The sequence below is a fragment of the Geotrypetes seraphini genome, chromosome 2 (assembly GCF_902459505.1).
Source record: "Geotrypetes seraphini chromosome 2, aGeoSer1.1, whole genome shotgun sequence".
NCBI lineage: Eukaryota > Metazoa > Chordata > Amphibia > Gymnophiona > Dermophiidae > Geotrypetes > Geotrypetes seraphini.
In genome coordinates, this window is record NC_047085.1 from 146377309 (window position 1) to 146404161 (window position 26853).

The window sequence follows — 26853 nt, forward strand, 5'->3', positions numbered from 1 at the left end:
TATGCTAATCTTAGATTTTTCCCAATAAAAGGGGGGTTGTAGCTGAACTATGGGCCAATGCCTCCTTACAATCTCAGCTACCTTACCTATACCCCCTCCAAAGGTAAGAACACACGTAGGGACCCAATCATTTTTTTGTTTCTGTCTTTTTTCCAACAGTAATTCCCTGCTATTATATTTAGCCTCTTTAGATAAAGTTTTAATTTAAACTAGTACAGTAATTGGGATTGAGCAGACAGAGTTATGTATTGTGTCCTCCCAGAGCTCATGGAAATACTCCCAGATTGGTTGTGGTTAAAATGGCAACTCATGTCTCCTATACGTCTATGTCATGTTCTCAGTATCAAAATGCCTAGGTACTGTAAAGATAACAGAATAGTAGTTGATACATGGAAAGCATTGCGATATGTAAGTAATTTAACAACTATTCCAATTCACAAATCTACAAATCAATCTATATGGCTGAACTCCAAGATTCAAATTGGCGGAGAAAAGCTCGTCTGGAAGGATTGGATGATAGCAGGAATACATTTATTGGATGATGTTATCTCTAATGGTAAACTGCTTGAGTTTTCACAGTTGCAACATAAATATGGCCTCAATAAATCAGAAAGTTTTAGATAGCAACTCCTGTCATGATCAAAAGTTTATTGTTACACGATGATATCTGGCTCTTTTTTCTCATAGACATTCCAAATATCACAGTATCATAAGATAATGCTACATGATTTTCCAATAAACAATTTATTTGATCCCAGATTGAATTCCAAAAGGCTAAGATATGGGGACAGTAATACAAAAGATGATCCAAAGTCCCTACATCAAGATTACAATGTGGAAAGACCACAGTAGACTTAATTTTAATTTCTGGTGGAATTTGTTGTGTCACCTATATAGAATGGAAAGATCACTGGCGGTACAGAATGGAAATTATAAAAATTTTATAAAAATATGGGAGCCATTAACATCTTTTTGTCATGATTAAATGCCATGTTTCTATTAATTATACACCACTTAGTGTTGGGAGGGGGGGAAGGTTTCTATTGGAGGGTTTATGACCTTACAATTAATAATGGGCTTAGAGGGAGGGGGGGGAGGGTTGCTTTTATTTTTATAAAGTATACTGATAAGATGTTCAAGTGGTCTATTTAATATTGTTAATATGAATTTTGTACACTTGATGAAAGCTTAAAAATGAATAAAGAATTAAAAAAAAAAAGTTTTAGATGGTTGCAACTGAAGCAGGCCATTCAGGCGGGGTTCACTGAGTGGAAAAACCTTAATAATCAATATAGTATGGAGTTCTTATGCTTTCAGGCGGACTTCCTGGGTCACCAGGCTGCCCAGTGGTATAAATTGCTGACTGGATTTATTAAAAAGAAACCAAAAACTGGTCTGAGAGACATTTGGAGCATTGAGATCAAGCATCAAATTTCTGCGTCTCAATGGCCACAAATTTGGATTTGGAGGATAAGATGTACAGTGTCAGCATCTATGAGACAAACATAGAGCATTATGGACCCCTGTTCAGTTACAAAAATTGGATAGCTCTAAGTCTAATAAATGTTGGCACTGTCATCTCGAAGCAGGGACTTTAGATAATTTATTATTCTATTGTCCATTTATTATTACTTTTAGGAAATCAATTTGGGACCAAATTAATTGTTAGAAAATCCAGTGGCATTGTCATATGATACTGTATTATTTGGTATGTCAATGGGAGCAAAGAGTCAGATATCATCAAATAATAACAAGCTATTACTCATAATGACTGAGGTTGCCATTCAACAAATTACTTATAACTGGAAGAACTGGAGTAGACTAAATTATAATTTTTGGTGGAATTCATTATGTCATATGTATAAAATGGAAAGAGTAATAGCAACACAGCGAGGATATATTAGGAAATTTCAAGATGTGTGGGAGCCATTAACAAAATTTTGTAATGATTAGTTGTTACTTTTCCCTTAATTCTTAAAATTCATTTCTTCAGGGGAATTTAAGTATAACATCTTATATAAAGTAATTTAATTACTTATTATGAAGGGGTGAGAAGGGAGAGAGATAAGATTTTATGATTGGTATTATTGCTGAATATTAAGTGATATTCTCAATGTGCAAATGTGTTTATGTATTATCACACTTATTGTATGTATAAAAATGAATAAAGATTTACCAAAAAAAAAAAATGACTGGTCGCCATTGTCTCGGCACGGCTTATTTTGGAGCTTCAGGCTCTTTCGTGCAGGGAACCCTTTCTCAGTATTACAGACACAGGAGTTGTTCTCTATACTGTACCTTCCTTTCTTCCAAAGGTGGTTTCTGCCTTCCATGTCAACCAGGAGGTTCATTTGCCTGCGTTTCCACAGGCTTGGAGCACAAGGATCAGATCTTGTGCAAGTTGGATGTCAGGAAAGTCTTGCTCCACTATTTCAAGAGGACTAATGATTTCCAGCTGTCTGATCACCTCTTTGTCCTGACTGTTGCACCTTGATGTGGTCAGTCAGCATCCAAGTCCTTGATCACTCGATGGATTTGAATGGCCATTTCCACGGCTTGCATCATCTGTGGCAAGCAGCTGCTGGTTTCTCTTAAGGCCCACTCAAGTAGAAATGTTACTGCATCATGGGCGGAGTCTTGCGCAATTCATCCAGATGAAATTTGTAGGGTGGCTACTTGGGTCTCTCTTAAAACTTTTACCCGGTTTTAACGAGTGGATGTGGCGGCTCATTCTTATGCCACTTTTGGGGCAGGCTCTTCTGTCCCTCACTAGCTGCTACCATTGCTTTGGTACGTATCTAACATAAGGAATCTAGAAGGGACGTAACAGAATGGAAGATTAGGTTTTTATCTTTGATAATCTCCTTTCTGCCAGTCCCTGTAGGATTCCATACAACCCACCCTCTCTGTGTATACTCAGTTGTTTGGAATAGCCTGCTTCTTTCTGCTTTGGTTATTCTCCTTACAGGCTTGAAGATTTTCCAGCCAGTTGCCGGATCCTGTGGGGCGCTTTCTGTGAATATGTGCATTGCCGAAGGCTGTTTCTTGGTGTGCTCATTGCACAGAGCAGGTTAGTTCTACATTGTTCCTCAATGTTTTTCTGGGTTGCCTTTGTGCCTGTTTATTATTTGTTCATGTTTTGCAGAGCAGACCAGCTCAGAAATTGTTTATGTTGCTTGGAATCTTTCCATGTACCTCCCTTGTCAAGGATTTATTCAAGTATGTTGCTTGGCTTAAGGACTCAACTGTAGGTGTCTCTAGCTCTTGCTCTAAGGAGACGAAAGAAAGAAGATTATCAAAGGTAAAAAACTAATCTTCCATTGTGAGTAATTATAGACAATTTTGATTTCTTCTTCTTTAGACTTCCAGATCGATTGTCAGTAACTTGGCCTGAAGGAGATGAATTGATTGCAGATGAAGCAATACCTGCAGGCACTCCAATAGGTACCGTTGATGTTTCCTTTGATAACATTTCAAAGCAGCAGTTTTTTGTCTGTGTGTGTATGTGTTGTACAAGGGACAGTTTAAAGGGTTTAATTGTGTTGTACAAGGGACAGTTTAAAGGGTTTAATTGCCCTTTTTTCTGATTAATAAATGGATGATATTTATTCTCTGTGTAGGAGCATTGCGGGTTGAAATACTGAACAAAAAAGGAGAGGTCATGCAGAAATTACCAGGGACGAGTAGTCATGGAGGGTCAAAGAAACTACTTGTGGAACTAAAGATTATTCTACATTGTAAGTACTATGGATTACATGTTAACAGAGACTTGTTCCTTAAAATAAGAAAGAAGAGACTCCCTATCTCATTGTTATAAACAGAACTGGTGGCAATTTTCTCACTGTTATACAGAAACAGAGAAACATGTCAGCTAAAGGCCAAATGGCCCATCCAGTCTGCCCATCTGCACAGCATCCGCTATTTCCTCCTCTCCCTAAGAGATCCCACATGCCTGTTCCAAGCTTTCTTGAATTCAGACACAGTCTTTGTCTCCACAACCTCTACCAGGATACTGTTCGATGCATCTACCACCTTTTATGTAAAAAAGTATTTCCTTAGATTACTCCTAAGCCTATCACCTCTGAACTTTATCCTATGCCCTGGAACCTTTTTTCAAATGAAAGGCTCGCCTCATGCGCATTTATGCCACTTAATTATTAAATGCGCTATCGTATCTCCCCTCTCCTGCCTTTCCTCCAAAGTATACAGATTGAGATCTTTTAACTCTGTCTCCATAAGAATATAATAACATAAGATTTGCCGCTGCTAGGTCAGACCAGTGGTCCACTCGCACGGCAGCCCTTAGGTCAAAGACCAGTGCCCTATTTGAGTCTAGCCTTACCTGCATATGTTCTGTTCCAGTAGGAACTTATCCAACCTTTTCTTGAATCCCTGAAGGGTGCTTTCTCCTATAACAGCCTCCGGAAGAGTATTCCAGATTTCTACCACTCTGGGTAAAGAAGAACTTCCTTACGTTTGTACGGACTCTTTTCCCTTCTAACTTTAGTGAGTGCCCTCTCGTTCTCTTCACCTTGGAGAGAGTGAACAATCTCTCTTTCTATACTAAGTCAATTCCCTTAAATATCTTGAATGTTTCGATTATGTCCCCTCTCAGTCTCTTCTTTTCAAGGGAGAAGAGGCCCAGTTTCTCTAGCCTCTCATTGTATGGCAACTCCCCCAGTCCCTTAACCATTTTTGTCACCAGTACTCTAAAGTCTCTTTCCTGGGGGGCTCTCTCCGAGTATAGCACCGGACATCCTGTATTTGTGCATATGATTTTTGTTACTGACATGCATCACCTTGCACTTATCCACGCTGAATCTCATTTGCCATTTTGCGGCCCATTCCTCGAGTGTATGTATGTCTCGTTGTAGGTCTTCGCAATCCTTCTGTGTCCTCACTTCTCTGAATAACTTTGTATCATCTGCAAATTTAATCACCTCACTTGTCTTATGATGAAGACCATGCACAATTTTAGTAGCCTTCTTCTGGACACATATGTTTATATCTTTTAGAAGGTGTAGTCTCTTGATATATATTATGTACAATATTCTATGTGAGGTCTCACCAGAGTTATACAGAGCATCAATACCTCCTTTTTCTTCTGACCATACCTCTCCCTATGTACCCTTGCAACCTTCTAGCTTTCGCTGTTGACTGTTCAGTCTGTTTGGCCACCTTAAGATCATCACATACTATCACACCCAAGTCCTGCTCCTTTTTGTGCACAAAATTTCTTCACCTCCTAAACTGTACCATTCCTTTAGATTTTTTTCAGCCAAAATGCATGACCTTGCATTTCTTAGCTTTAAATCTTAGCTGTCAAATTTCAGACCATTCTATAAGTCAGGGATGTCAAACACAATCACATTAAGAGGCCGCAATCCAAAACACAGGCTAAGTCGTGGGCCAGACTCCACCCAATTTCCACCCTAGACCCCACCCCCATAATAGTATCAATTGTAGCACAATTTTTCCATTTAATTTTTCATATATACACACACAATATAATCTTATTAACATATAATGGTTAACCACAAAATTAAATTACACAAAGCACACTGTATGCTTCTCAACATTCATTCCTACCAGAACACAGATAAACCATGTGCAAATAAGGGACCAAAAACCTAAAAGTAGTAATTATAAAAAAGAAACCCTAAGATTCAAGACTCTGCATGCAGTACAACCCCCAGAGAAAAAGAAACAAATGTATTTCTTACTGAACAGTGCAAAATATAGACAGCAGATTAAAATTCTCAAAATTGACACAATTCAAACACTAAATTGAAAATAAAATCATTCCCCCTACCTTTGTTGTCTCCCTCCCTCCATGTTGTGCCTCCCTCCAGCGGGTGTCTTACCTTCTAGCCATTTTATGTGGCCCGCGGTCTGATGTCCGATGTGTTATCTTGTGGCCGGCTCATTCCTCCTCACAGCCGCAGTGTGCACGAAGCCGCATGCAGTGGCTCCTTGCATGTTCTTCACCTGAACCGAAAGCCTTTTCTCTGACGTCAAAACTTCAGAGGGAATGCTTCTGGATGAGGTGCGGGATGCATGAGGAGCCTCGTGCACACTGCGGCTGTGAGGAGGAGTGAGCTGGCCACAAGATAACAGGGGCATCAGACCCTGGGCCGCATAATACTACCAAGCGGGCCGGATTCGGCCTGCAGGCCTTGAGATTGACACCTGTACTTTAAGATATATTAGGTCCTTCCTCATGTTGTTCACACCATCAGGGGGGGGTCTACTCTATTGCAGATTTTGGTATCATTCGCAAAGAGGCAAATCTTACCCGATGGCCATTCAGCAATATTGCTTCAAAAATGTTAAAAAGAACAGGCACACCACTGGTAACATCCCTTTCCTCAGAGCGATCTCCATTGACTACTACCCTCTGTTGCCTTCCACTCAACCAGTTCCTGACCCAGTCAATCACTTTAGGGCTCATACTGAGGGTACTCAGTTTATTAGATACCTTTGTGGAACACTGTCATAAGCTTTTCTAAAATCTAAATACACCACATCTAGCGCGCGCACTCTATCCAATTCTCTGGTCACCCAGTCAAAGAAATTTGATCACATTTGCTTGACGAGACCTGCCTCTAGTGTGAAATCTTGCTAAGGTTCTACCGCTTGCCAGCTGCAAAGCGCCTTGGGCACCACCGTTCGCCAGCTAGGAAAGAAGGAAGGATCCTTGACATCCTTCTCTCCTCACCGTGGGACCTCGCACCGACTGCTCAAGCCCTGCCCACCCCATCTGGACCTCTCCAACAGCCCTCTAAAAGGAGCCACATCAGGCTGACTTGCTCCGCCAGCAGGCCATGCCGAAGGTCCATGCCAAAGGGCTCTTTGTGTGTCCCTTCGTGTGGACCAAAACAACCAAGCCAGGGTCCTACTCCCACCTGCAGGCAACTCCAGTGCAAACAATAACATAGGACTCCACCAGACACCAATCCACATCTCCCCCCGACATCAAGTACCACCACACCCAACCTGTCCAAACCCATTCTGCAGCCTTCCTTCATACCATCATGGCTCCTACTCCCAACTCCACCACCCTCATTCCCCCTCAATCTGACATACCCTACACAAACTTTGGCACAAACACTGTTCACTGTTCACATACACTATGGAACCAGCTGCCCGCACAAACCAGAAGGCTAGACTCTCACTGATGGCTTTCCAAAGAGCAGTAAAGACACTCCTTTTCTGATAAAAATGATATCAACACACAGACTCCTGTCAGCTCTGTATATGGAGCTAGGACCAACACTATCCTCCTCCCCACCCCACTCTCACTAATTAGTGTTCAAAGATCTAAAGGTGAAAATCAGTGTGACAAGGCAGTGGCTGCTGCCAGAAAGATGCTGGGCTGTATAAAGAAAGGCATAGCCAGTAGAAGGAAGAAGGTGTTGATGCCCCTGTACAGGTCATTGGTAAGGCCCCACTTAAGAGTATTGTGTTCAGTTTTGGAGACCGTATCTGAAGGTGATGAAAATGATAGGAGGCTTGCGCCAGAAGACGTATGAGGAGAGACTGGAAGCCCTGAATATGTATACCCTAGAGGAAAGGAGGGACAGGGGAGATATGATTCAGATGTTCAAATACTTGAAAGGTATTAACGTAGAACAAAATCTTTTCCAGAGAAAGGAAAATGGTAAAACCAGAGGACATAATTTGAGGTTGAAGGGTGGTAGATTCAAGAGCAATGTTAGGAAATTCTACTTTACTGAGAGGGTGGTGGATGCCTGGAATGCGCTCCCGAGAGAGGTGGTGAAGAGGAAAACAGTGACTGAGTTCAAAGAAGCGTGGGATGAACACAGAGGATCTAGAATCAGAAAATAATATTAAATATTGAACTAAGGCCAGTACTGGGCAGACTTGCATGGTCTGTGTCTGTATATGGCTGTTTGGGGGAGGATGGGCTGGAGAGGGCTTCAATGGCTGGGAGGGTTTAGATGCATGCATGCAGTACAACCCCCAGAGAAAAAGAAACAAATGTATTTTACTGAACAGTGCAAAATATAGACAGCAGAGTAGGTTTTAATGGTGATTTCAGCAGTTGGAACCCAAGCACAGTACCGGGTAGAGCTTTGGATTCTTGCCCAGAAATAGCTAAGAAGAAAAAATTTAAAAAATTTAAATTGAATCAGGTTGGGCAGACTGGATAGACCATTCGGGTCTTTATCTGCCTTCATCTACTATGTTACTATGTAACAGTGCAGCAGGCAAAATAAACTGGATTAAAATCTTCCTTCATGAAAATTTTTTAGAAATGGGAACCTATGCTTTTCCCCTACCCATTGTCAGTGCTGCTTTTACTAAAGGAGGGAAAAAAAACCTTATGTAAGTGGAAGGTGTGTTTCATTCTCCTATACTGGAGATTCCCCTTCTTCTCCTTCCCTAATGAACACCTCCCTTCTCTTTCCATAAAGGCACAACCTTGAATCGGGGGGGGGGGGGAGTCATGTGTATAAGCTCCAACTACACTTCTCCCCAGGAAGAAGTGCATACAATACCTTTGAAGATGCCAACACATTTGGAACAAACAGATGCCGTTTTTTTTTAACTTTGTAAATATTAAGGCAAATTTTGAGTCAATGCTTTTCTTCGACATAAAATTTGAAATGGGCATATGAGGAAAGGGTGTCTGATGTTGTCCACCACGATATCCTAATTTACCAACTTTCTGAGATAGGCATTGATTCCACAGTCTTAGACTGGTTCTCAAAATTTTTACAATCACGCTCTTACACTGTTAACATGAATGGAACCATGTCATCTCCTTGGAGACCGCTATGTGGTGTTCCCCAGGGATCACCCCTGTTCCCTATTCTTTTCAACATTTATATGCCTTCTTTGAAATTCTTCCATCTATCTCCCTTTGAAACTCTATTTACATATGCAGATGACATCCTTGTCCTTCTCGAGATAGATTCGAACCTCACTAACCTCACCGAAAATATAACAGCTTGCATAACGAAACTCCAATCCTGGGCCCTCTCTGTACAAATGAAGCTGAATGAGTCCAAAACAAAACTACTCTGGCTTGGCCCAAAATTAGATCAGTTACCCAAGCTCATTCCACTATCTTCTGGTCCCACACTGCAGATCGAATTCTCAAGCAAAGTTTTTTGGGCATCATTATTGACTTTACACTTTCCTTTAATGATCATCTCAACTCTGGTAAAAAAATGTTTTTTTTAGTCTTCACATGTTGAGGAAAGTGAGATCCTGTTTCCGCCAACAACATTTTGCTGTCCTTGCACAATCAATCATTCTTTCCAGACTGGACTATTGTAATTCCATCTATCTAAGTCTAACCAAGAAAAATCTTCAAAGACTTCAGCGGATCCAGAACACTGCGGCTTCAACTGCGGTTGATCTTCGCAAAAAGCAAATTTGATCATGTTTCCCCGCTTCTGTCAAAACTTCACTGGCTTCTAGGATTCACTTTAAATGTACCTGCCTAATTTTCAAGATCCTACATGGCATTCTTCCTCCCCTAATCCCACTATCCTGGAATTCTTCGAGACCTGACACTACCAGATCCACCCACATACTCAAACTATCTTTCCCCTCATTAAAAGGCATCATGTATGCAGGTAAATTAGGGAAATCCCTTTTCTTCAAATTCACTGAGCTTTGGAATAGCCTCCCTGCCCCTCTGCGGAACCTAGGCTCATTCCAATTATTCCGAAAGCATCTGAAAACCTGGCTTTTCTCCAAAATGTAAAGCTATCTGTTTAAAATGTAAAGCTAGCTATCCTCTTCATAACTTCTAATTTCTTATTATGTCCTTCCCTCATTTATTGAATTATCTGTAAACTGTGCCGAGCTCTATATTTATGGAGATGATGCGGTATACAAATTTAAGGTTTAGTTTAGTTTAGTCTTTTAGTCAAAGGTGTTTGTGAAAACATGACCTTAGATATGCCTTCTCCCCCTTCCACCCCATAATTCTAAAAGGGAAAGAAAAGAGGTTGTGTTCCCACATGTCCCCTTTGTTAATGATAGCTGGTTCCATGGGGCTCCTACTTCTCGCTAGCACTGTGTGGGTGGCTCTCCAATTGCCAGGAAGCATAGCCACCACCACTGCCTGGCTCTTCTCTGACTACAGCATACTGTCGATCCCATGTTTTAGGAGCCTACTGAAACACATCCATTTGAGTTGCCTGCTGATACGCATCAAAGCACCAAGTCTGGATAATGCTCCCATAGCTGGAGCATGGAGTCTTCAGTCTGGAGCTAAAGCCAGAGAAAGGCCTGCCTGCTGATGTAACTCTGCTGCCTGGTCCTCCTAAGCTATTCAGCTTCCTGTAGTCCTGAAAAGGTTTCATCTCCATGGGATATAACTCAGTCCTTCCAATGGTGGCAGCAAGAAACGGCCGGACAGGGAATGAGAACGCACGGCTAGGCACCTGGGTGTGCAGCTGGCTAGGGGTCTGCAGTGGTTGCAAGGTCTGGGTGATGGGCATCATGGAGGGCTGCGGCTCCATGGAGCCAAAGTTCACTACCAAAAGCTGGGAATCCATCATTTAAAGCAGCACCTGCTGGGTGGGGCCAGCTGTGCTAAGATAGTTGCTCTGACTATTCTGCTGGAGTGGAGTGGACTTCAAAGTGTGTCTGTGTGTACCTGAAGAAAGCAGAGGGGTAGGAGGGGGACCAGTAGACCTTTCCCATGTAAGTATCCCCTTGGCATGTGTGTGCGTAGATCTGCTGTGTGTGTGTGTACATATAACTAGAAAGATATATATATATATATATATATATTAGCGTATGATTGTCTCATCTGTTTGCTCCCCCCTCAAAAACCCCCCCTTCAATTTTCAGCCCATACTAACAGGCAAGGTCCCCAAGACAATGTAAACACCAAAAGAGAATCTGATTACTGTTTGGAGAGCTTCTTTCACTTCTGGATTGCGTTTCATGCAGATATGTTTGCGTTTTTAATAAAATAAACTCTGACTCTAGGCTGGTTTGTTAATAAAATCCAATCAGACACAAAAAATAAAAATGAAAAATGTCACTATTCTCTGTTTTAAAAGTGTTTCCATTAATATACTTACCACAGAAGTCAGACTTACCTGCCTGTTCCCTAATTCTTCCTTACTTCCACTTTTGTGGAGAGGGACCACATCCACCCTTCTTCAGTCCTCCAGTACCACACTCAGCTCTAGAGAAGCATTGAAAAGGTCAGTAAGCAGAGCTGCCCTAATTTACTTCAATACTCTCGGATGTATATTATTCGGCCTTATTGCTTTGGCCACCTTTAATTTATCTAACTTCTCACGAACACAGTCCTCTGAAAATCAATCAGGGTCTAACATGCCTCCATTCCTATTTGTGTTTGCCTTCTGTGGTCCCGCTCCCGTCACTTTAGCCATATTGCTTACAAACCAGGCAGAAAAAGGATTATGGACAAGTTTTGGCACCATAACTGAAACTGAAATGTAGTCGGCCTCTAGAGGCCACAATGAGGTAGAAGCAGATGGCTATAAGCCAATAAGGAATGGCTAATCAGTGTGGATTTGGCCACATGGAATGTGTGAAGATCTAGGTTAGAATGCCTCATAATACTGCTTTTTACAGCTGTACTAAATAGCATATTTTTCATTATTTGTATTTGACTGAATACAAATATTGGTCATTGAGTTTTAACATAGAAAGTAATAAAAGAAGTAATGTGAAATCAGAGATCAAGTGTTTATTTCAGTAGGATTTAGCACAGCAGAGCCCCAGATTATTTGAATTTGAATTTAAATCACAATTCAGCTTAATACAAATAATGTATTCAGGGCTATTCAAGGCCAAATCAAATACAAATATTTGGTACAGTTGTACTGTTTTTAAAAATTGAGGTACACAAATGCTAGTGTAGAAGGAACCAGCTGCAAAAGGCCAGAAACAGCCATCAGTTGTGTGCTTACATAAACAACTATTCTGAATCAAGTACATATAAGTACGGTATGCGGTCAGAAGGATTTGTGTATGTTGACACTGAACAGAGTATTATGTCTCCCAGTCTACAAGGCCACAGAAACATGAATGAGGCTAAGCACAAACACCCAAAGGAGCATAATTCAAAGACTTTCACATGCTTACTATGAGAGAGAAGAATTGATAGCTTTCAACTATGTAGTCCGAAGAGAAATACATAAAGAACTAGACCTGGTTGTGCACAAATCAGTAGAGAGGACCAATTATTGTATCTCTGTCTAGAGGGTAGTGTTGATTGCCGTACTCAGTGAGTGGGGAATAACAACATTTTCCTGAGGGCAAGACATTTAGAAGGATCAGATATATTTTAGGCTTTTGAAACAGTAAGTCAAATGCACTTGTAGTTTAAGATCACTGATATCAGAAACCTTCCATTTTCTTCCCTGACCTCTCTCTCCTAGTTGATGAGAAGCTGCCTTCAGCTGCAATCACATCTTCTCCATCTACCTGGCTTTAACTTTACTGAATATGATCACAGAGTTTACCAAAACTTATATATGCTTTCCTATTGTGGCTTTGCTTATCTGGCAGTATTGGAGATAAGGAGACAATAAATTAACCTGCTAAAGGCTACCTTATAAATCCAAATACCTGTATAGAGCTTTTCAGAAGTTATCCGCTCAAATGCTTGTGCAGAGAAGGGCTTTTGAGTAGAAATACTTACATACTTTAGTTTTACAACAGTTTGTTAAATGCTGCCCTTTAAAAGCTGAAATTCAGTTCTTGCATAAATACATTTTAAATGTAAAACCAAACAATAATTAACTGGCTTATTCCTCATTAGCATTCACTTATCTGTTTATAATTAGCTGCTTTCCTTGGCCTGTCAAGATATTTGTGATAGGCCTAAGTATGGGATTAAGACAAACTTTGTTTTAGTCAAGACAGATGGCCACTCTGGTATAAATAATGGCAATGAAAAGCAGAGGGCATTGAAAAGAGAGACCCAAAGTGGCATATAAGATATAGGATGCTCTACTTGTGTTTTGAATTTGATTTTTCTGAATTTCCTATCTAATGACTTTAAAAAAAATGTTTTATTTTATATGTTATATCCAAAGCAACATCCAATATAGTTCAGCACTACCTATGGTACACAATAAAAAAGGAGAAAAGATCTCAGTGTCTAATAGGGGTTCTAAACAAACTACCCACATAGACAAGCCAATCTCAAAAACTCAAGTTTTAGACCAGCAGACACATCCTCGGTCAAAAACTCCAAGATAAGTGGTATTATATTATAAGCAAAGTACAATCTTTCAATATCATCACTTATCTGAAAATGTGGTATTCCAAAGGTTCTTTGACATAGTGCTGAAACGTGGAAGCAGGAAAAAACCGGCACAGTGGAGCATAGAGCAACCACACAACAGCTAAACAATCATCACTGCTGGCATAAGGATTCCACAATATCCAACAGGGCCCCCTGTTTCGCAATCAAGCTTCTTCAGGAATTTGAGCATCAGTTAACCCGCTTCAACTCCTGTTCATCTCCGCTTCAAATCCTTTATGCCAGCGATAGTGCCCATAATGGTATAGGGATATAGTGTTGTTCAAGACGAACCCAAGGTGCAGGGGATCTTGCCATCCAAGTAGCTAAAATTTGTATCTGGGCCACTAAATGATATGTGGCAAAGTGAGGAACTCCTATACCACCCCTGCGTCTAATTTATTGGCCCACAAAAATGGATAGTGAAGTCTGAGCACCGACACCTCTGAGTTGTTAAGAGTAAGATTAAGAATGACTGATTTGGTCATGTTAATCTTAAAGCCAGAGGCCATACCATAAATTTCCAGAATGTCCGATACTGCAGTCAGAGACCTCGCAGGGTCACTGAGCGACAATAGGATATAATCTACAAATAGCAGGATGTAGTTGTCTCCAGAAGGCAAGGAAAACCCTGAAAGCTTGGTAGACTCCCGAATGAGACACACCAAGGGCTCCACTGTTAATGCAAATAACAATGGTGATAAAGCATAGCCCTGTCGTGTTCAGCGAGATAGCTCAAATGCTTCCAGATATTGACCATTAATTTTCAATGAAGATAATGGTTGGCAATACAAGGCTTGAATCCAATGTAAATAAGGTCCCATGACACCCACCCGATGCAAAAACGCCATCATAAAAGGCCAAGACACTCGGTCAAACGCCTTCACATCCAGAGAAAGCAATATAGCCAATATGTGGTGTGACTGGACAAAATCAATGATATGTAGGGCTCTGCAGATTTTGTTGGATGCCTTTCTACCCTGGACAAATCAAGACTGATCTGGATGAACCACTTCTCCCAAAGACCTCTGGAGGCGAGCTGCCAAAATTTTTGTAAAGATTTTATAGTCAGTTGTCAGTAATGATATAGGTTTATATGAACTACATTGTTGAGGATTCTTGCCAAGTTTGGGTATCAGGGTAATGGCAGTCAATCTCCATGAATAAGGGAGAACAGTAGTCTCATCAAAATCATTATAGACCCTCAACAAGAGAGGGGCCAGATAATTACCAAAGTTTTTTTTTGTTTGGTTTTTTTTTGTATATCTTTATTAATTTTTCAGTCTAAAAACAGTGCATAAAAGAATACATACAAGTAATTTGAAAAAACAGCACTTACATCAATCAAATATATAAGAAAACATTATCATCCCTCTCCCACCCACCCTAATTCCAATGTATTCAATAACTCATACAACAGTACATACATGTAATTAATAAGCAATTCCAAATATAATATCCCTCTCCCTCCCACCCATCCCCCTTCCCTGGATGTGGAAATCAAACCAGAAATAAGGGAATAAACTAATTAATTAAAAGTGATAAAATTGGTTAATGGACCCCACATCAGTTTAAACAACTTATTATTACTCATTAGTTCAGAAATAATTTTCTCATATTTATAACACAAGCATAATGAATTCCATCAAAAAGTGAAATTTAATCTGTCAAAATTCTTCCAATTTTTAGTAACCATTTGCATTGCTACCCCAGTCATTATACCAAGTAATCTGCTTTTATGTCTATCTAGTGAAGGTATAGGAGATAACAATGTCCCACAGATTACCGCTTCATACGACAGCGGAACTGCAGTCTCCAGAATCAAATTAATATGTTCGATATAGATTTCCAAAAGTTGAGTACCAAAGGACAATAGAACAACAGATGATTCAGTGTCCCTATGCCTAAGGGCTCCTTTTACGAAGGTGCGTTAGGGCCTTAACACGCGGGATAGCGCGCACTAGCCCTCACTACTCTTGATCAGGTGGTAGTTTTTCAGCTAGCACGCGCTAATCCAGTGCGTGCATTAAAAACGCTAGCGCACCTTCGTAAAAGGAGCCCTAGATGACAGTACCAGCATCTATTAGATTTTTAACTGTCTAACTTATGTAATCTAACAGGATTCCAAAAACTTTTATGCAACAAAAAAAACCCATATTTGTCTCATAGATGCTGACACTGTACATATCATCCTCCAAGTCCAAATCCGTGGCCATTGAGTAGCAGAAATTGGTTGCTTTATCTCAATGCTAGTTTTAGGTTTCTTGTTCAAATATTCAGATATTAATTTATACCACTTGGCTGCCTGATGCCCTAGCAAATCTGTCTGGAAGCATAAGCCCGGCAAGCTATACTGATTTTTTAAATTTCTCCAATCAGGGAACCCCCTTCTGAATGGCCTGCTTCAACTGCAACCACTTATATGCTTGAGACTTTGAAATACCGAATGATTGCTGCAGTCGTGAAAAATCAAGCATTGTCCCATTTGATATTACATCATCTAGTGTGCATATACCTGCCTGCAGCCATTGCTTCCATAGGATCTTAGAGTCGCCAATTTGAATCTTGGAGTTCAACCATAAGGATTGACACGTGGATTGTTGTACTGATATAGATGTTAAATTATCAATAATTTTTAAGGTTTTCCAGGTGGCAAAAAAGAATGCTATTGTCCTTATAAATTCTGGGTAACTTGATACTCAATATATAGCATAACCGTAATGGGGACATAAGTTGCCATTCTAAGTAAAGCCAGTCTGGAAGATGCTCCAAGACTTCAGGAAGGATCTAATACATACCCTGACGCAGTATGAAAGCTTGATGGTATCTATAAAAATTTGGAAAATTTACCCCACCTGCCGCAATTGGTTTTTGCAAAGATACTAAAGCACTTCTAGCCGTTTTACCCAGCCAAATAAATTCATTTGGTAGCAAACTACAGGCAAAATCATCATCTTGACAGTTTGGACTCTCCCTCACCAAGAGAGATGTAATGGGTTCCAATGCTCACATATTTATTTGACTTTCAGCAATAAAGATTTTTCATTTACTGTCATCATGTCTTCCAATGTATTTTGAATCATGATGCCTAAATATTTTATACCCTCTTTCTTCCAAAGGAATGGGAATGGATCAAATAGTCCTTTTGCACAATGTACATTTAACGGAAGAACCTCCAATTTGCTCCAATTTATTTTGTATCCAGAAAATTTGTCAAATCTATCGATCAATTCCAGTAAATGCGGAATGGTAAATTCAGGATTTTTCAGATGAAGCAAGATATCATCTGCATAAGCAGAGATCTTATATTCCTGACCTGCATAAGGAATCCCCTGTATCTCCTTTACCTGCTGTATAGCCAACAACAAAGGTTCCAGAACAATATAAAAAAGCAAAGGAGACAACGGACACCCTTGTCTTAACTCCCCTCTTCAGACAAAAACATTCAGAAAATGTATTATCAATATATAGCCTGGCAGAGGGGGAACTATACGAGGTTTGAATCATTTGAATAAATCCGGATCCTATAGTAAACCAATCCATTGTTTGATACATGAAAGTCCATTCCACACGATCAAAGGCCTTCTCTGCATCCAAAGAGACAGAGAAAGCCGGATCATTCATTGTTTTTTATAAACTTAGCATATGAAATGCCAATCTGGTATTATTTGAAGAATGTCTTTGAGCAACAAAACCCGTTTGGTACATACCAATCATATACAGGAGAGCCCTGGACAATCTTAAAGCCAATAACTTAGCCAAAAGTTTTACATCCACATTAATTAAAGAAATAGGCCAGTAATTTGAAACCAACATAGGGTCTTTATTTGACTTCGGCAAAACAATAGTTAAAGATTCTGCCATGGTACCCGAAATACAACCCTTAATCAGTTGTGCTTGATATAACTTTAGAAGATGAGGTAGCAGTATAATTTGAAAAACTCCACCGTGAATCCATCACTTCCCAGAGCGGATCCAACTCTGAGGGATTTCAATGCTGTCTGGAGTTCCTTAAGTGATATAGGCACTTCAAGATTTCCTTTTATATGCTCGAGAATTTTTGGCCCATGAATACATTTTAAAAATTCTTTTCCATCTATTTCTTTATTTGAATAAAGCTCAGAAGAATATAAAGCCTTGTAAAATTCCAAAATTTGTTTTAATATATTTCCAATTTGAGTATGGGTTGTACCTTTCTCATCTTTAATGGCCACAATCTTTACTTTTCTTTTTTTAGCTTTAAGATAGTTAGCCAATAATCTTCCCACTTTATTCGAGTTTCGATAATACAGAGCCTGCTGAGAAAACAAATCTTTCCTAACCAATTGTGAGGAAATCTCATATTTATATTTAGCTTTCAAAAGGGCCTGCAAAGTAATTTGTTCCCATTTCAAAGCCAATTGTGACTCTAAAGTTTAAATAGTTAGTTCCAAATTGGAGAATTCTAATTTTAGCATTCTCCTAATATTTGCTGAATATGAAATTATTTGCCCTCTCATTGTAGCTTTGAAAGCATCCCATAAAGTTTCCAAAGAGATTTCCTCTGAGGTATTGAGTTGAAAGTACTCATTCATTTTTATTTGAATTTTCTCAAGAAAGTTTGAGTCTGCAAGCAATGTATTATTAAATCTCCAAACAGGTCTATTAGAATCTTTTTCAGTAAACTGAAAACGTTATCCAAATTCTAGCATGATCTGTCAAAAGGATGGGATCTATGCTGGCTTTTGTAACCTGTTGAATTAAATGATCCGAAACAAAAATATAATCTATTCTTGAAAATAATTTATGAACGTGGGAGCAAAAGGAAAATTCACAAGCATTAAAATGAAGAATCCGCCATATATCTTTCAATCCACATGAATGCACTAAGGCAGGGGTGTCCAATGTCGGTCCTCGAGGGCCGCAGTCCAGTCGGATTTTCAGGATTTCCCCAATGAATATACATGAGGTCTATTTGCATGCACTGCTTTCATTGTATGCTAATAGATCTCATGCATATTCATTGGGGAAATCCTGAAAACCCGACTGGATTGCGGCTCTCGAGGACCGACATTGGACACCCCTGCACTAAGGGCTCCTTATACTAAGCTGCGCTAGCGGTTTTAGCGCACGCTAAATTGCTGTGTGCGCTAGACGCTAACGCCTCCATTGAACTGGAGTTAGTTACTCCGCGTAGCGCGGGGGTTAGTGTGCGCTAATCTGCAGCACACACTAAAAACTCTACCGCAGCTTAGTAAAAGGAGCCCTAAATTGTCCAACCCTAATGATTTTAATTGTTTACTCAATAGTGGATCCATGACAGCATTAAAATATCTGGCTACAATTAAATTAGATATAGCCAGTGACTAATTAGCAAAGCTTTTATTTATTTATTCAATTTTCTATACCGTTCTCCCAGGGGAGCTCAGAACGGTTTACATGCATTTATTCAGGTACTCAAGAAGTTTTTCCCTGTCTGTCCTGGCAGGCTTACAATCTATCTAATGTACCTGGGGCAATGGGGGGATTAAGTGACTTTCCCAGGATCACAAGGAGCAACGTGGGTTTGACCCACAGGGTGCTAAGGCTATAGCTTTAACCGCTGTGCCACACTCTCTCCAAATCCATCCAATCCAGGTGCCTTGGAATTAGGTACATCCTTTACTTCCCAAAGCACCTCTTCTAAAGTGATAGGTTGGGACAGTGTCTCAGTTTCTGCCAAATATATATGCTTTACCTTAGCCAGCAAATTATCAATCATGGTTTCTGAGGGTGTCGTTTCTGGAGTGTAAGGAGTTTGAAAACAGTGCTGAAATTACTGATGTATAACCTTAGTATCAAAGGACAGTTCTATTCCATCGATTTTAATCCCTGCAATATAGTTTTGTATAGTGTCCCCATGGCCACATGCCATCTGCAGAAGACATCCACTCTGGATTTTTGTCTGTGTACCTGCTCTACTTCACTGGGCTCATTAGCTTCCTCTACAGTTTTTCAATTCTGCATGCGTGCCTGCAGGAGTGTGTTCTCTCCACATTTTATTATTTTATTAGGTACATTTTCGACCCTTTTTCGGGGTTTTTGGTGCTTGGAGCTTTTATTCAGTTCTGTCTGCATTCAGATCACACAGACTTTGGTCTGCAGCTGACAGGCCAATCCCTAGTGGTACCTGTCAGCCAGCCTGCATTTACTTCACAGTAGCTCGAGGCTGTCTCCATATTTCTCTTGCTGAACAAGGGTTTGAGAGCAGGCTGTTTGGCATTCATTGGAGACTTGGTGGTTTCTCAAAAGGTGCTGGCTGCGTATTCTCGCCTCTGCCTGTCTCTGTGCGACCGTTGGTCCCCAGAGGTGGAGGTACAATCAAACATCCAGTGTTCCCGCTAAGCTGCGTTGGCCTGCGCTCACGCACAAAATATTATATCGCAGCGCACAAGTTTCTCTTCACAGCGCACACACGCGTCGCAAAGGTAAGGGGAGGCTATAACAGCTCCTGCAGCTCTGCACTTCCCCACAATTGCCATGCTTCGGTTCCTCTTCTTCCTTCCTTCCTCCCCCCCCCCCCCCCGCGGGACCCTGCGGCACCATCAACTCTTACTCCCTCTAATGTCGGCCCTGCAGCTCCAGACTTCCTCGCACCTTCTCCCCTCCCCCTTTGGATCGCTATTATTTTAAATGTTATAGCCGCAGAGCTGTATCCATCAGTGGAGATGTCTAACCTCGGCCTGCCCCGGAACTCTTACTGCAACAGTGACTTCCTGTTCCTGCCTAGACGGGCGGCTGCTGCAGTAAGAGTTCCGGGGCAGGCCGAGGTTAGACATCTCCACTGATGGATACAGCTCTGCGGCTATAACATTTAAAATAATAGCGATCCAAAGGGGGAGGGGAGAAGGTGCGAGGAAGTCTGGAGCTGCAGGGCCGACATTAGAGGGAGTAAGAGTTGATGGTGCCGCAGGGTCCCGCGGGGGGGGGGGGGAGGAAGGAAGGAAGAAGAGGAACCGAAGCATGGCAATTGTGGGGAAGTGCAGAGCTGCAGGGAAGAGTGTTGCGGTACCCAGCTGGAGGGAGAAGGAAGATGAGGGAGGGAATTAAAGGAGATGCCAGGGCTTGGAGCATAGGAGGAAGGTATGCCAGTCTAAGGGAAAAGGAAGGGGGAGATGGGAGAGCATGGAGGGGGAACGAAAGATGGAAGAAAAGGAAAGGAGAGAGATGCCAGAGAATCAGGGAAGGGGAGATACCAGACTATGAGGAGAGGTGTGGGAGAGGGAAGGCGAGGAGAGAGATGCCAGACCAATGGGGTGAAAGGAGAGATGGAAGGGGGAGGCATACAGTTTCTGGAAGGGGCATAGAAGGAGAGAAGATGCCATATAGGGGAAGAGAGACGGCAGACAGTGGATGGAAGGAAGAGAGTTACAAGAAGATGAGGAAAGGAGAAACCACAGAAGACAAAGGTAGAAAAAAATTTCTATTTATTTATTGCTTTAGGAGACATGTGTCACTGTTTCTGTGAAGCATTGTATGCAGAGTCCAGCTTCTTGCTGGTTCAATTTAACCTTTGTCTATGTATTTTTATTTTATCCCCCCTTTTACAAAACTGTGAAGCGTTTTTAGCACCAGCCTTGGTGGTAGCAGCTCTGATGCTCAGAATTTTATGAGCATCAGAGCTGTTACCTCCGTAGCTAAAATCCACACTACAGTTTTGTAAAAGAGGGAGGGGTTAGTTTGTGATTACATATTCCTTACTAGGCGAAGGTGTTTTCTGTGTTCTGTGTGTTTTCTGTTAGGATTGACGGTGTAGGATTGATCTGTGCTGGTCTGGCTTGTTTAGTTTTACAATGGGTGTATTGATGTACTGCTCACTGCAATATGTAAGATGCTGCCTTTTCCTAGGTACTCATGTGTGACGTGTGGTTTGTTACTAAAAATCATGTTTTTCTTACAGATGGGGGGGGTGCCAAAAAATGATGGGCCCCGGATGTTACATATGCTAGGTACGCCACTGTATGTAAAGATACCAGAAAGCTGGCGTAGCAAAAACTTCTAAGTTTTGAGTATTTAACCCTCCCACAATCTCACGGGCACTCGTTTCAAGTTTATTGAGATTTTGATTTAAACGCAATATCAAATATTTTCAATGCGTATAACAAAAATAAATTTGGGGAAATAAATAAAACCATTTGAACCAGTGTTCCCGCTAAGCTGCGCTGGCGCACAAAATATTACATCGCAGCGCACACGTTTCTCGTCACAGCGCACAATCGGAAGAGGCGTACGGCAGATGGCAGGGCGGCGAGAGGAGAATCGGGCGAGTTGGCTCATAACTTGCTGGCGCCCGATATTTTTGGCTCACGGTGAAAAAAGTTTGCTCACAACACCCGCCCGCTTAGAGGGAACACTGGTTCTGACTGGCAGCCCGAAGATTAGCTTTACAGAGGCATGCCCAAGCTTGAGGCAGTGTTTTTTTTTTTTTTTAATTACAGCTACTGAAAAAGAGCTGAGCCAGGCTGCAGCACATTTCCAGCACAGGTCACAGTGAGTTAAGACTGTAACAGACTGTGAGATGAATCATGAGAGGTTCGAATGTTGAAGTTTTGAGGATTTCTGCATGCTCCCCTGTGTTACCCCCTCCTGAAGAATCCTAAAATTGCCATTTTTGAAGTTTATTTACTGTGAAAAATATTGTGTTTTTAACGATGGCCATCTTTAATTTTTAGCAATCTTTTTTTCAAAAGTTCCCTGCTTCTCCAAAATTGCACCTAGCTATGGATCTTCTGCAGCATAAGAAACACAAAGTTAAGTCATCAAAGGGTGACTCTTTGCCCCAAGAGCCAGAGGCTTTCTCTGAATTTATGAAACATTTGTGGAATGAGTTTTAAAGCTGGTGTTTTTGTACAATCCCACTTTATTCCGGGACCAGTGGGTTATTTCTCTCTACCTGCCAGGACTTAATAGGAAGCCTCAGAATTTCAGAGACTTAAACCCCTCCCTCTCATACCTCATCACTGTGCCAGAATCCCAGCTCCTCAGTTTTCCTTCCTACAAGCCAGGCTGTAGGAGTCTTATCTTTTCTGCTCGTGTTGTATTTCACATAGTTTTCAGTTTTTGCATTCATGGTTTTCGCCCTTGTGCTGGGGGAACATCCTTTACTGCGGGAGATAGCAGACCTTTGGAAAAAGTCTGCTTCTAAGAGGTTCCCTGCAAGAAAACTTTATAGATGGCCTCCCCAGGACAGGATGGGATAGATTCATGTTTCATTTGCGGTGGATGGCTGTCTGATGTGCAGCATTGTTCCATGTGCAATGCTTTCCCTAATTCAGTGCCCTCGACCTCCAAGGAGGGTCTTCTAGTACCTTCTGCCCTGACTCCCATGAAAATGATATCAGGGACCCTGGGAAGCACGCTGGTGATGTTTCAACAAAATGCAAGCACATCTCTGGTGCGAATCTTCGCAAATCCTTCAAACAGAACAAAACTGATTTGCAGAGGTCGGCTCATGCTGCAGAGGATGAGTTTTCCCTAGAATTTGTGAATAAGCTTTTTCAGGCATACTTAATTAAATATGCCTGATAAAGCATACTCCTGTCAGCTCCGGTGCCAGTCATAGAACTTCTGCTTTTCAGAGCAAGGTCTTTTCTCTTTTCTTCCCTCAGGGGTGCCAGCAGGTAAGCTAGCTGTGTTTGCAGTTGTGCCGGAAACTCTTTCTATACCTCTGCTTTCACTGGGAGGCATTGTGGCGGTCAACTGGCTCTGATGCAATTGCAGAAGACTCTGGAGGGCCAAGTGGTCAGAGTCTTTTCTGACAATGTGTCGGCAATAGTCTGTCAATTCTCCAGGGAGGGGCCAAAAACCATCCTCTGTCTCAGGAGGCTCGCCTTCTTTTACTGTGGGTGGAATGCCACCTCCATGCGTTATCCACCTCCATGCGTTATCAGCGCATGTGGTGGGAGTTGACAATGTTCAAGTCGACTTCATCAGCACATAAACTCTGGATCCGGGTGAGTGGGCCCTGTCCTCAGTGGCGTTCTGAACCATAGTGTGGCAGCTGGGTTCTGCCCCACTTCAATCTCATGGCCACAGTAAAGAACATGAAAACGGATTGTTTGTTCAGTCAAAGATCTGAGCCTGTAAGCAAGGGTCTCAATGCTCTAGTGTAGCTGTGGCCTCCTCTATGTCTTTCCTTCCGGGCCCATGATAGGCTGGGTATTTTGGTGGATCCAGGCTGCGTCATTCGAGTGGTATTAAGATCTTATGTGCCTTTACAAGGGGCGTGGACTTCGGCTGTGTGCCTATCCAGACCTGCTTACTCTAGGGTCCGGTCTGCATGGAGGATTCAAGTCACTTTGTTCTTACAGCATGGCTCTTGGGCTCAAGGCCTTAGAACAAAAAGGCTGCTGTTGTTATTGACACTTTTCTCAAGTTTAAGAAGTCCATGTTTTCTGCTTACTCTAAAGCGTGGAAAGCTTTCCAACATTGGTGCGCTCAGAACCAGATGGACCCTTCTTCGGCTCCGATCTTGGTAATCCTTGCCTTTCAGCAAGCTGGACTTGATAAAGGCCTCACTGTAGCATCTCTTCAGGTCCAGATAGCCGGCCTCTCTTGTTTTAGAGCTCTTTGGTGTTTCATCCTGTTGTCGCTTGATTTCTGAAAGGGATTCTTCGCATCCGACCGACATCAAACAGCCGTTTCCTTCCTGGGACCTCAATTTGATGCTGTCTAGCCTTGTCAAAGCTCCCTTTTAATACCTTTGAAATGCTTCCCTCTTGTACTTGACGCTCAAGACCGTGTTTCTGGTTGCTATTACCTCAGCATGGTATGTTTTGGTATTTCAGGCTTTTTCTTGTAGAGAGCCATTCCTCTGCATCTCAGAGACTAGGATTTCCATGCGTATGGTTCCTTCCTTCCTGCTGAAAGTGGTTTCGGCTTTCCATGTTAATCAGGAAGTGTGTATGCCAGCTTTTCAGCCTACTGGTTCCAGGACACAAGATCGTCTTTTTAAGAAACTTGATGTGCACAGAGTGTGTCTTCACTACATGGAGGTCACTAGCGAATTCTCTGACCTTCGGTTTGTGCTGACTCGCTTCAGTCAGAGTTCATCTCAGAACTATTAATGCTTACCATGCTTCTTTCAACAATAAACCTGTGACCACTCATCCGCATGTTTCCTGGTTTATGAAAGGACACTTGAACTCAAAACCGCCACTAAAATCACCTACAGTATCAGGGATCTCAATATAGTTCTTACCAGTCTGATGAGACCGCCATTTGAACTACAAGCATCTATTTATCTTAAGTATCTCACTTGGAAAGTAGTCTTCTTGATCTCTGTCACTTCTGCTCGTCGAGTGAGTGAACAGAACATAAGAATTGCCGCTGCAGGGTCAGACCGGTGGTCCATCCTGCACAGCAGTCCGCTCACGCGGTGGCCCTTAGGTCAAAGACCAGTGCTTTAAATGAGTTCAGCCTCACCTGCGTACATTCCAGTTTAGCAGGAACTTGTCCAACCTGGAGGGTGGTTTCCCCTACAACAGACTCCAGAAGAGGTTCCAGTTGTCTAACACTCTCTGGGTGAAGAAGAACTTCCTTACGTTTGTATGAAATCTATCCACTTTCAGCTTTAGGGAGTGTACTCTTGTTTTCCCTACCTTGGAGAGGGTGAACAATCTGTCTTTATCTACTAAGTCTATTCCCTTCAGTATCTTGAATGTTTCAATCATGTCCCCTCTCAGTCTCCTCTTTTCAAGGAAGAAGAGGCCCAGTTTCTCCAATCTCTCACTGTACAGCAACTCCTCCTCCTTTAACCATTTTAATTGCTCTTCTCTGGACCCTTTCGAGTAGTACCGTGTCCTTCTTCATGTACAGCGACCAGTGCTGGACGTAGTACCCTAGGTGAGGGCGCACCATGGCCCGATAATGTGACATGATAACCTTCTCTGATCTGTTTGTGATCCCCTTCTTTATCATTCCTAGCATTCTGTTTACCCTTTTTGCCGCCACCGCACATTGCGCGGATGGCTTCATCGACTTGTCACTCAAAACTCCCTATTCTCTTTCCTGGGAGGTCTTTCCAAGTACCATTACGGACATCCTGTATTCGTGCATGAGATTTTTGTTACTGACATGCATCACTTTACACTTATCCACGTTGAACCTCATTTGCCATGTCGATGCCCATTTCTCGAGCTTGATTATGTCAAGTTGCAGATCTTCGCATTCCCCATGTGTCTTCGCTACTCTGAATAACTTTGTATTGTCCGCAAATGTAATCACCTCACTCATCGTATCAATGTCCAGATAGTTTATAAAGATGTTGAAAAGCAGGGGTCCAAGCACCGAGCCCTTCGGTACCCCACTGGTGATGCTTTTCCAGTCCGAGTATTGTCCATTTACCCCCACTCTCTGTTTCCTATGCTCTAGCCAGTTTTTAATCCACATGAGTATTTCACCCTCGATTCCATGGCTTGCAATTTTCCGAAGTAGTTGTTCATGTTGAACCTTGTCAAATGCTTTCTGAAAAAGCAGATATACAATGTCTACCGGGTTGCCCTTGTCTATCTGCCTGTTTACTCCCTCAAAGAAGTGCAGCAAGTTCGTCAAATACGATCTGCCTTTGCTGAAATCATGCTGACTGGCCCTCATCAGCTCATGTTCGTCAAGGTGATCAATGATGCGGTCCTTTATCAGCGCCTCTATCATCTTTCCCAGTACTGAGGTCAGACTCACCGCTCTGTAGTTTCTCATATCTCCCCTCGAACCTTTCTTGAAGATCGGCATAACATTCGCCACCTTCCAGTCTTCTGGAATCTTTCCTGATTTGATCAACAGATTGGCTATTAGTTGAAGCAGTCAGTTATAGTCCCTTTCAGTTCCTTCACCCTCGGATGGATGCCATTCGGTCCCGGGGATTTATCGCTGTTAAGCCTATCAATCTGCCTACATACCTCCTCTAGACTGACCTTCAGCCCTGCCAGTTTCCCGTCTTCGTTCCCAGCATATAGCCTAATGGGTTCTGGTATGCTGTGTATATCCTCTTCAGTAAATACAGATGCAAAAAAAATGTGGTCAGTTTGTCGGCGATTGCTTTGTCCTCCTTTAGCACTCCCTTTATTCCATGGTCATCCAGTGGTCCCACCACTTCCTTCGCAGGTCGTTTCCCCTTAATTTATTGAAAGAACGGCTTGAAGTTTTTCGCCTCCTTGGCTATTTTTTCCTTGTAATCTCTTTTGGCCCCTTTTACCACCTCATGGCACCTGCGTTGATGTTGTTTGTGTTTATTCCAGTTATGCCAGGACAAGCAGGCAGCATATTCTCTACATGTGGGTGACGTCACCGACGGAGCCCCCTAGCGGACGTTTTTGCAAGCAGACTTGCTTGAAGACCTTCAAGCTTGCGATTGGCCCGTGCATGCACGCGTGCCCCTCCCGCCCGGTCTAGGGCATGCGTCTCCTCAGCATGTCCTCAGTTCACTGTTTTCTGCGGAGCCAGAAGCACTGCTCCCTTGCTTTGCGCGATATCGTTGTCCCTCTTGCACCGCGGCTTGTTTGGTTAGTTTCTTTTGAGTCGCTGTGCTCACGTCTGTGTTTTCCTTTCTTTTCGTTTTTTTCAGT

General features: G+C 42.0%; 1 protein-coding gene across 2 annotated transcripts in view; it reads left to right on the forward strand.

Moving 5' to 3' along the window:
• The window catches only part of SMCHD1 (structural maintenance of chromosomes flexible hinge domain containing 1), a 719028-nt gene that overhangs the window by 223667 nt on the left and 468508 nt on the right, over positions 1 to 26853 (forward strand). For both annotated transcript variants that reach the window (XM_033933958.1, XM_033933959.1), the window contains exons 16-17: positions 3362 to 3444; positions 3621 to 3737. In XM_033933958.1, the coding sequence (XP_033789849.1) occupies positions 3362 to 3444; positions 3621 to 3737 (200 nt within the window). The remainder of the gene's footprint in view (positions 1 to 3361; positions 3445 to 3620; positions 3738 to 26853) is intronic.